Genomic DNA, 11,207 nt, shown 5'->3' with positions numbered 1-11,207 from the left:
CACCCTTTGTCAGCACTGAAAGAAACTGAACTCCTTCCATTTAATTCTGAAGGCCACTAGAGAACGTTTCCTGTCCAAAGTTCATAATCTCAATTTTCAATCCAACTTGACAATATTTGCTAGATGTACTCAAAATTTTGAATTTGTGGAGTAAGGTCTTTTTTCATATTGATGGTCACCCATTTTGTTTTATTTTTTTAAAGTACATTCTTATTTGAAAGTGCTGATATTTTATTACAGGGTTCGGAAGTAACGCCTCAGAAATCAAGCTACCACTGAGCTCACTGTCATGAACGAAGCGGAAATGGCTTACTGCAAGTTGACTCCATGAGCAAATTTTCATGAACCACTTTTTCAACTGACGGTGATGACAGCCAGATTACTTGGCGCTGTCCTAATCTTCTTGAGCGTGCTAAGTTTCATCTTGTACTCTCTGTGGGTTGTGATCATCCCTGTGACAGGCTGGGATTTTTTGACTCCGTTTTTTCCTCCTGTTCGCTATGCCATGTTAATTCCAGCAGTAGTCGGGACGATTTTTATCTCTTCTCTCGTAATAATCACTACATATTCAATGAAGACTGTTTGAGCAGAACGTTTGCTCCAATACTTTGATGGCATAGTGGAAGTGGATCCAGCATTTCTCAGTTCAGAGTTGAAGGTAATTCTAAATTTCAATCTGGGAAGTTATTGTCGGTATCCTGAAATGGACTAAAATTATAGTGTATGGGGGACTTGGGACTAAAATGCACGGAAAAGTGAGTGGAGCAAAAATCATTTGAGAAAACTGAAGAATTCCTCGATGATGGCCGATTTTACGTTACCTTTCGAGTTCTAGGATCACCTAAATGACAGTTAAGGAAGATTACAATTTTGATAGAGAAAAAAGAACTTGAAGGTGCATACTTACATTCATTTTTGAAAACCCAGAAAAATCAGGAAATGCCTATTATGGCAGTCCGCAGATGATGGGTGTAGAAAGTGCCTTGTGCTTCCATTTTTAAAAACCTCATTCTTCCTGTAATGTTGATGTTTCTTGTCTCTCAATAAAACATGTACAGAGCTGGTGTCGCTAAGATTGAGCAACTTAAGTAGGCCTTTCGTCTTCCCAGAAACCCTAAGTAATTCAACAGTTCTATCGAAGCTGCAGTATAGAAAGATAACAGCCTTCCAATTTCTCAAACTAAGTACTGTAGTCGCTGAAATGCAAGCCAACTATCCGCATGCTTTTACTTCATTCCTTTCGTTTAAATCCTCCAAATTCCTGGGCCGGGTTTTAAAAAATTGAACAAATTGCCCATTACCTCATGTTTATTCTGGAGTAGCATGTTTCTTCTACAGTTCTTGACATGATATTGGTTTCATCACCCATCTTTATTCCTTGAAAACATGGGAAGGAAGCCATTATAGACCACAATAATTATATCAGCAATTGCAACAGCATTGTAAGATTTTTTACCAGGCTAAAGCTTCAACTATTGAAGGAATCACCTAGTCAAACCACCATCAAATGAAGGCAAGCCTCTAGATTTTACCTGAATACCGCTTTTCCCATGTTGAAAGGGTTATCAATCAGTCATTGAGCTATCAGGTAAATGCTGCCCTCGCGTTTGCTTTATCTAATCTAACTGGGCAGATACTGTGGATTGTCCACTTCAGCAGAAATATTTTGAGATCTACGATTTTCTTTAATCCCCCCCCCCCCCCCCATCATATATGTATTTTTAAGCAATTTTGTCTTCAAGATTGTTGAACTATAAGTCCAATCAAGTGGGTTGTGCACTTCTCCACTCATCAAAAACCAAGTGAACATAACTCATAATTCAAATCCAAGCCTATTAAAATAGTCTGTCAGAAATTCAAAAGACTTTTTTAAGTAACTTTCTCAACTGTCAGCTGCTGCTTAGGATCGTATCGCAAAGTAACATGTGCTCTTCAAAAGGCTCTCACCACTTAAAGGAATCAGTTGTGTTTCTGCTCGTTCAGTTTAATAATTTTTGTAATTACCTTTGGTACTACCCTTTAGTTCAAATGCGTCGTACCATTATTTAACTTTTTTAATATTTTTTTTTCTGTTTAGGAACCAAGCCAGTGCGACTCTGCTCTTGGAAGTTGTTCTGAGGGAGGATTTTAGAAGGTGAGTAGGAAGTAATACATAACTTTTTATGATCCTTTTTATTATTTCATACTTTTTAAAAACTCTCCAGCTAGTCACTTTTAGGTGATCCTTATTTGACAGGTGATTTCCTTCTCCTGTATTTTTAAAAATGAATGAAGAATTGAAAGTGGTAAGTAATGACAATATCATGTACACATCTCTTAAAATGAACGAAGAATTGAAAGATTCAATAATAAAAGTACATATCATGTATTTTCAAAAATGAACAAAAAAATTGAAAGTGACTGATCACTTAATACCGATCACTTGTAATAATTTAATTTATTGTTTTTTTATTCATTTTACATGAAATCACAGGAAAATTCATTTTCAAATAAAAATGCAAAAGGAAAATAATTAAAACAAAAATAGTAGTTATGATTCAATATTAACAAAAAATTGATTTAACCATCCAGAACTCATACTATTGAATACTTTAACTTTATGAACACATAAATGTTTTACTATTGATACCTACAACTGCTATTGGCTCAAATGTAATCCAATATGAACACTGCCTGTTAAACAGCTACTGAACTTGTGTTGTTTTTTTTGTAAAGGGTAGGGACCTCCTTTTTATCAGCCAATACTCCTCTTACCTTTGAATTTTTAAAAAGAGCAATTATATTTTTTTATTGTCCAGGGCTATTCTCATCTCAGTTTTTTTCTACATTAAGGCTGGCCCTTTGTGATAAAGTTAGTGTCATAAATGTTTAGTTATGAAGGCTAGCCCCTTCGTGATTAAGTTAGTGTCATAAATGTTTAGTTATGAAATTGGTACAGTTATTTGGTAATCAATCTTCCTCAGTCTTTAAAAAATATAAACAAAAATCAAGATTTCTTTTCAGGAAGTTTTTATCACTATTAAGATATGCAAATTATGTTCATTTTTTAACATGTTCCCTGCCAATGTGTTTTAGTGTAGTTGTTCTTGCCAGGCTATAAGAATATGCAAAAAATAAAAAAAATTGATCTTTTCAATTTACAGTTTTTGCTGATTGCTGTGGCACAAGCGCTCCCATTGGCCACGCACATAAGTAGTGTTCTTCACTTAGATTCATGGAGAATTTACATAGTGCCTTTATTGCATCAGCATGCCAAAAACATGTCATTCTAAATGCCGGTTGCTAAGACATTTTCAGCCTGGCGCATACAACACAATGATGGTCACCATAATAGGCTTGTGTCAATGCACTTTTCATCCTTTAATGCTTTGATTCATAACCCTTCGGTTAGTATAATTCAGTGGACCCGTGGCCAAATTTTGAAGAAAGGCTAATTTTTATCATCATCATCATCTCAAGAACTTTGTGTCCCCTCCCTCCTCCCCCTCTCATCGTATGAAATCTCAAATATTAAAAACTAAAAAAATGTGTAATGCTAATGCTAAAATCTTACTATTTGTAAACTGAAAAATAATTTTCAAGCACAAATTGTGACAAAAATCAATGATACCCACCAATTTCTTCTTTAACAGCTTTCTATTCATTTCAAATACAGGGAGGAACCAAGAGAAAAATTATAAGAGTGCTAAGAATTAAAACTTTTTCTGGTGAAGGTAATGCAAGTATTTTTTCTCAGTAAATTAAATTTTTTTAATTTTTTTGTTCCTAGAGAGAGGTCCCCTGGTGATTTGGAAGTTCAAGATCTGTCGCTAAGCCAAAAATGCGCGAAGATTGGATCGTTGTCGCCCTTGCAGGTGTAACCAATTCAGGGAAAACTACCGTCACCAAAAAGCTTCATTCCATCATCCCAAACTCGGAGTGCATTTTTCAAGATCTCTATTTTCGAGATCCCAATGATCCGAATCACAAATACGTGGAAGATTTGAAACACAACAATTGGGAACTCTTGACCGCTATCAATACGGACAAAATGTGGACTGACATCGAAGAGATACTTAGAAGGTAAATATATTAACTTAGTGAAAAATACATTTTTAATGAGCATTATATTTTTTCATATGATGGGTTCTTACCGAAATGAATTTTGGTTCATTTTAGGCCCCGCATTGATCCGAGCAAGAAAAACGTCCTTCTCATCGATGGATTCCTTGTTCTAAATTTCCTGAAAACAGTGGAATTGTGTGATCTTAAATACTACTTGCGACTGTCCAAAGAAGTTACCTGGGAGCGCCGGCAGACGCGATCCTACGACCCTCCGGATGTCCCTGGGTATTTTGAGCAAATTGTATGGCCAGAACACTTGAAAAGTTTTCAGCAAATGCTAGAGATGAACAAGTGTGTAGTATTGATTCATGGAACTTGCCCCGTTCAGTTTACGACGGAGCGAATTTTGCAAGACATCGAATGCAGATTATAATAGGTTGATTATTTTGTTTAACAAGGTGTGTTTTTTTTTTGCATTAGCAGCCCTTAATACTTTCATGTGCTCATTGAGTTTACTCTTTAAGGCAATGTCTTGGTTCTTGGCAAAGACTTAATCGAGTATCATGCTAACAGGTTTTAATTCTGCAATTATTAGCAGAATTTTTACGATCTTCATCCCTGTGTTAAGATTATTTAGTATTGCTGGTCCTCGTAAACTGCAACCAATTCTTTGGCCACTTTTTACATTTCACAATGTATGCTATCGCAGTTTATTCTACAGTGGACAGAAATCATAGAAGAAAAAACTGCCAGTGCTGGACAGACAAGTTGATGGCCATTTTTCGGGTCATGTAATGATGGAATTCCTTTGCTGCATAGTGGCCAATAGGATTTGGACAATTGACTTTCTTCGTAGGCTAATTGATTTTCAGACTAAAACATGAATAATGATGCAAATTCTGTTGTGAACTATTTTCCTAAAAAAAAGGTATTAAACTCACTCAGAAAGAAAATGTAAACCGGTCATCATGGGCTTGTCTCAGTTCCTTAAGAACTCACAGCCTCTCAGTGTGCTTAAATTTGATTAATCGAATAGGAGGAATTATCATAACTGTTAAAACCAGAGTACCTCCATCCTTAAAGAAGGTTAAACTCATTAAAATCGCACTCATTCAACTATCTAAGGCCACAAGCATGATATGATGGATGAAATATTTTGCCATAAAAATCTCAGCACAGACCACTCTTGTTCTACTGCTGTCAACAGGTTACCCCAACTAACTTTTCAACCAAGATTTTCACCTTGCCCTCCTTCGTATTCAATCAGGTCTCACTTAAAAACAGAGGACAATTTTTTTTGTTAAGACATGGTGTTTTGAAGGAGATTTTTAAGATCTCAAGGAAGTGTGCATTAGTTTCCTCACTGTTTCCTCCGTTTAACAATCTTGCTGGGTTTTTTCTTTTATGAAAACCCGCTAAAAGGATCAGAACAATTTAAAATGAATGAAAAATTGTTAGCACACTCACTTGTATTTAATTTTTTTTTTTTTTTTTTGGAATGCATTTTGGAGCACATCAGGCTCCATCCTCAGCCATCAGCGAATTTCTTCGAAATGCCTTTGTCATCTCACATTACTAACCTTACTGTGGCACCCTTTTTGTTGAGTTCTCTGAAACACATTGTCAAGTTTAACAGCATCTCTTTTTGCTGTACCAACTCCTTGTTTTTCTTAGGAATTTTTGTGTTACCTTTTTATTTCTTGAGAAATAATAACGAATGATGTCTCAGACTTGAAAAAGGTGCGTTTTAGCAACCTTGAAGCCTAATGCTCCTCTGTTTGACAAGCCCTTGTAGTATAGTGCTTTTCGTTTTCCAGACAATATTGAAAAATATATGAAATGGAAAATAGGATAAAATCGTTTCAGATTTCCATTGTAATTGCCTCTCATACAACATGTAACAACTTTCCGACCAACATGGTCCATACAGCTGATGGACTTGATTTAAAAATTTTAAAACTGCATTTTGCATAATTTGGTCGGACGATCTGAAGTTTCTAAGTAAAGATCTTATATTATTTTGCAGGAATAGATCGTAATCTATATCCAGCAGCTCAAAAGACAAGTAGACTCATCCTCACTTAAAAAATTTAAATTTTGAAGAGGGTTCTGGTAGAAGAGCTTATAAAACAGAGGCACATTCGTTTCCCAGATCGGTCCAGATAGCTACTGCTCAAAGAAACAAGCACACCGCAACTATTAAGGGCCTTTCATCCGGAACCTTCCTCAATTGATTGCTCTCAATCTGGCCATTGGTTTTTACATATGTCATTTTCATGTAAAATTTGATAGTTTATATAAAGTAAAAATTACTGAAGTAACATCAAGTCGGATAGATACAATTAATAGGATGTCTCACACAGAGCCTGTATTTAGAAAAATCTTCTGCTTAGAGATTTCGTCGAAAAATTCCTACACCCCCCCCCCCCATTTCTCTTATTTTCACCCCTATCACTTTGCTCACCGACGGAGCATTGATGTGTTTGTTATTTTTTTTGGAGCTTTTTGCAACATAGCCTTTTTTTGTGATTTGTTGCTTAGTTATTATTAATACTTAATATGGCCTTAATTCGGTATGAAGATTTAGTAGCAAGCCTCTTTATATTTTTATAATGTTTCTATTGATCAGAATTATCATGAAGTTTCAAATGTTTTTACCACAAATATCAAGAAAGAAGTAAAATTTATTTCATGCTTGGACTAATAGGTACCTTCTCAAATTTGGAGTTTTTGACTCCTCCTCTCTACATTGTTAAGTTCATTTTTTAACACATAAGAACAAAATAGCATAACATCCTCCTCACCCCCCTCCCCCACCCGAGAGCGTTACATATTTTAGAAAAGCTACGTTTCCCATCAGAGTAATGCTTTTTGGTGGCAGTAAAATCACTAATCTTTATAAATATTAAAATATATTTTTTTAAACCAAGACTGATGGAAAATTACTTATTTAGTTTAACTTAACATTGTCATTAGTTTTCAGTTTTTCTTCTTTGTCAAGCAGGGCTTTTCTCATACGAAGTCATTGGTTTTAAGACATATTTTAAGTCATGCACAAATGGAATCAAAAACAGAATATTAGTTTTTACTTTTCATTTGTGAAATTTATGCTTAGAACAAGAAAAATTATTCGAAAGGGAAGTTTTCTCACTGCAGTAAGTTTTTCTCTTTGTTACCTCAGGAATTGAGAATGCAACTGTTCTAGTTCTAAGTGACTCTTTTACTTTGTTTTATTTATACGTTGTATGTTTATTATTTGATATCGTGTTATAAAGAAAAAATTGTTTTGTTTGAATTTTTGAGAATTTAAATTTTTTGCCACCAAGTATTCATTAAAGGGCCCTCTACAAAATGTCAAAATGATTGATTTGAATCAATCCAAACTTAAAGCCAATCTAGACTACCTATGCAATCCTTCGTGGAAATCATATCTGATGATAATTTGTTGAGGGTCTCTCTGTTTCGCTGAAGCTGGTTTTTTTTTTTTTTAAATAATAAATAATGGGTCGAATCAATTTTTTTTTGAAATTTTGAAAAACCTTCTCTCAGTTATAACTCAGTGGAGGGATTTAATATAGATGTGGGTTGAGCAGATAAAATTTTCTAATGGGATTCAATGGAATCCTTTACGGAACTGATTTATTGATTAAATTAACTCATCATAAAACAATATTTGGAGGTTCCTACAAAAATTCATCTTTTATGATGTCTCAGCAAGTGGCAATTATATAAAACACTGATTTTAAGGCAAGAAGAAATCTTTTTCAAAGTAGGCAAGTACAGCTCAAGATTCTGTTCTTGATTAGAAAAAGAACCAAATTTGTATTCACAAGAGGCAGGCTCCAAAGATTTTAGATTTTGAAAATAATTCTGCATTCTTTTTTATCATAAAGCTTAACTTAACCTGCAGTTAAGAACTTTTTGATGACTGTTTTTCTTAAACTACCCCCTGAACTATCTCCTCAGAGCATTTTAAGTGACGACCACTGCCTAAAATATAGATTGTGAAGAGAAAATAACAAATCAGAAAATTAGTAAAAAAAAAATTACTTATTATTTACACCTACGTATTGTGCACATATCTTGAACAAACAATTAACTTAGTACAATATCCTGGAGAATTCATCAGTGGAGTTAATATTATCAACAGCCAAAATACTCCCTTTCAAATTTGGCAAAATCTTCCTCTGTGAAGACAGTTCTTTCATCCTCTGGCTTCCTTTTCTTGGATTGTTGACTAGATTCAGCTTGGTAGCCTATATTCTGTAAAATCTGCAACAAATGAGAGAAGAGTTATTTTCTGATGCAGTAAGTAGCTACCGAAATTTAAAAGGTTGACCCCTGACAGATTTTAGATAATTCATAAATGAAAAGTTTGATGCTCAATTTCGTAAATTGCATAATAAAAAAATGTTTCATCTGACAGTTTGAGCAATGGCTCAATGTCAGTCAGCCATTTGATATCGCTGTAAAATGGAAGATCTGCCTCTTGCACACAATACCTGCATACATTTTTATAACCTAATTGAAAGACCTTGAATCTTGAAACAGAACGACGGTGTAAGTCGGCAATCACATAACTCGTTTGCGGTGTCTGAAAATCTCCGCCTCTAAGTTATTTTTTTAAAGGAGAACAAATTGACATCATTTACTGAAGTTTTTGCTGAATTTTCTTCGCACAGAGAGGAAAAATCACGGCAATTTTAAAGAATTGCGGTTGAGTAATTTTCCATTTAAAAAATAAAGTATGACAAAAAATCTGCGACGTCGCAAACCGGGTTATATGATTGCCGACTTACACTGTCGAGAAAGATGTTCTCTTCACTAAGAGATTTTGTACCCACTGTTGCCTGAATATCCTGTACTAAAGGATTACAATCTTTTTTGTGACTTCAAATTTGAGAAAGAGGCCCTCAACGAGACTTTCTGAAAAATGATCAGCAGCAGATTATTTAACAAAATATGATATGAATAATATTCAGAGCCACTTTACAGTATTAAATTTATTTTCTTTTTGACTTCAAGTTGGCAGAGATCAGTCCAATTGTAAATTGCAGCTGTTCAGCATTGAGCACAAAACATTTTTTACAAAAAAAAAGAGTTAATATTCAAATGTTACATAGAAGGTTACAAAGCATTAAAATTCAAGCTACTATTCCCATGTTGAATTGTGATTTGATCACAGATTAGGACGCAAAATGCAATTTCTACTACTCTGCGTGCATTCCTTACGTAAATTGGCGCGGTGTCATTAAGCATATAGCATGTGCTCTGCTTCAGACTTTGTTAAAATTTGGAATGAGGGGTAGAGAGGCTTCAAGGTTGTTTCTTTGTGTTGTCACATAGAAAGATGGGTTGAAACTATTAAAATGATGATTATTTGATAACTTTCATTCTTAGCCACCGCTCACAAAAATTGTAGAAGCCTCACTACTTTAAATAACATACATATAAACCTTTTAAAAAGGAGCATGACAACCAGAGAAAATAAATTACATGAACCCCACACTGCTAAGTTGTAAAAATTACGGTAGGAAGCCAACACTTAGATTTGGCTTGATAATTACTGATGGTTTAAATGTGGACCAATCTATTTTGCAAAAAGGACTTACTTTGTTTGACAAACTTGCAGTGCAAATTGATCAGTCATCATTAAAAGAGATTTGTCAAAGTTTCTGACGAGGTCAAACTGGCATGCGAGATATCACAACTATGTCAAAAATCTTGTCAGAAAAAGAGTTTTTAGCCTAAAGAAGATCAATGGTCCCTGCACACGAGCCTAATGAATCATTCTAAACCAAAAAATTGGCAAAATCTGTAGAAATGAAAGCAGAGTCTTGTTTGGAAAAATCTAGCGTCTGACACAGAAATCGATAGCTGTATTGGATGCAAGATTTTCTTCCAAACAGGATACTGCTTCCATTGCCAGTTGGTCGGTTTTGAGTGATTCTTTAAACTCATGCAAAGGAGCTATTGTTCTTTTTTTTGCTGAAAATTCTAAATCTGTCAAGATTTTTAACATGATAGATGCTATACATCAAACGCCAGAAACTGTGACGAATCACCAGAAGCAATTTGAATGTACAATAAGTTGCAAATCGATGATAATCAGGCAAAAAATGGTGTTAATCTCCAAACACTTGCCTTCCTTGATTACGCTGCTCAAATTTTAGAGGGTTGGTTCTCTGGAATATTATGACTCAAAACAGGATAACTTACCCTCTTAGCTGTCTTCTCTTTCAGAGGTTGACTTAATAGCTTCAGCTTTTCCAAGTTTTCTTCAGCTAAGCTTTCCTTCCTCTTCAATTGTTTCTTGACAGCTTCAATTTCTTTGACAGCGGAAGCTTTAAGCAGAAGATCTTTTTTGGTGCCTTTAGATATCATCTTGCGGTTGCAATTCTGCTTCTTTTCTAAACATAATATAAAGAAAACAAGATTCTTCAATTTGCATGATACTGCAGGGGGAGGCCATGAAAGAAATAGACTAAAAGTCTAAAAGAAAATCTATTTCTTTCATGGGGAGGCTTTAAACTTCTGGTGGCTCATTTGACGAACTGGTTTCAGCCAAAGCAGTTTATTTAATGAATTTATCAAGTGTTCACCAGCCTGCACAGGCTTCCATAACACAAGTGTATACACCTCAGTTTCGTTTGTGCTAAAAATTACCTATAAAAGTCTAGAATAAATTGGCGTATTTGACACCCGACAGCAGTTTTAGACACCAGCTGACTTACAACAGATTGGTGGGTTTCAAGCAGCTCACTGAAACGAATTTTGCCTTGCAGTTGAGATTAAGTCAAGCATGAGTGGAGGTAAAGTGTTGGACTAGTAGGGTAGTTAGTCGTTAAATTGAATATTACCGGGTAGAATCTCAGAGTCTTCGTCGAATATTCGAAGACTCTCCCTCAGAATGCTCTTCGACGTCTTCTTGAATGATGACATGACTGGGAAAGTTCTCAAAATTACTTCCTCCTTAACCGATCACGGAAGACCTTATTTAAAAAAAATTTAAGTGTTTCCACAGGGTCAAAATCCATCACAAATTGTTTCACACACGTTTCAACTAATTATAAATAAAAACATAACCTCAATCATTCAACAATTGTTCGTGACTCCACCAACTCACCAATCAATAAAAATGTCAAAATGCAATGAAGTGAAAA

General features: G+C 34.9%; 3 protein-coding genes across 7 annotated transcripts in view; 1 reads left to right on the top strand and 2 right to left on the bottom strand.

Annotated features, from left to right (window-relative positions):
* HemK2 (HemK methyltransferase 2) overlaps positions 1 to 1,517 on the bottom strand; it is a gene marked incomplete in the record, with an annotated part of 278,137 nt that extends 276,620 nt beyond the window's left edge. Inside the window, 1 exon segment of the mRNA XM_019042619.2 lies at positions 914 to 1,517.
* LOC109031222 (nicotinamide riboside kinase 1) lies at positions 262 to 7,339 on the top strand. Of its 5 annotated transcripts, none has more exons than XM_072299179.1 (5): positions 262 to 658; positions 2,078 to 2,134; positions 3,144 to 3,386; positions 3,770 to 4,062; positions 4,159 to 7,339. In XM_072299179.1, exons 4-5 carry the CDS (start codon positions 3,821 to 3,823, stop codon positions 4,475 to 4,477), a joined length of 561 nt encoding a protein of 186 aa, XP_072155280.1. In that variant the 5' UTR covers positions 262 to 658; positions 2,078 to 2,134; positions 3,144 to 3,386; positions 3,770 to 3,820; the 3' UTR covers positions 4,478 to 7,339. The 5 variants fall into 5 exon arrangements, with proteins under 5 accessions (XP_072155280.1, XP_018898165.1, XP_072155278.1 ...); XM_072299178.1 differs by lacking the exon at positions 262 to 658 and adding an exon at positions 1,790 to 1,918; XM_019042620.2 differs by lacking the exon at positions 3,144 to 3,386.
* Positions 7,340 to 8,075: 736 nt separating this feature from the next.
* Positions 8,076 to 11,137, bottom strand: LOC109031220 (uncharacterized). The gene is made up of 3 exons (XM_019042618.2): positions 10,905 to 11,137; positions 10,264 to 10,454; positions 8,076 to 8,316 (listed from the first exon to the last, which is right to left on the bottom strand). The coding sequence occupies exons 1-3, from the start codon at positions 10,984 to 10,986 to the stop codon at positions 8,188 to 8,190; spliced, it is 402 nt and encodes a 133-aa protein (XP_018898163.2). The 5' UTR covers positions 10,987 to 11,137; the 3' UTR covers positions 8,076 to 8,187.
* Positions 11,138 to 11,207: the final 70 nt, after the last annotated feature.

The sequence above is a fragment of the Bemisia tabaci genome, chromosome 4, assembly GCF_918797505.1.
Source record: "Bemisia tabaci chromosome 4, PGI_BMITA_v3".
Classification (NCBI taxonomy): domain Eukaryota; kingdom Metazoa; phylum Arthropoda; class Insecta; order Hemiptera; family Aleyrodidae; genus Bemisia; species Bemisia tabaci.
The sequence above is the reverse complement of the archived record's forward strand: the minus strand, read 5'-3'. Positions and strand labels throughout refer to the sequence as shown.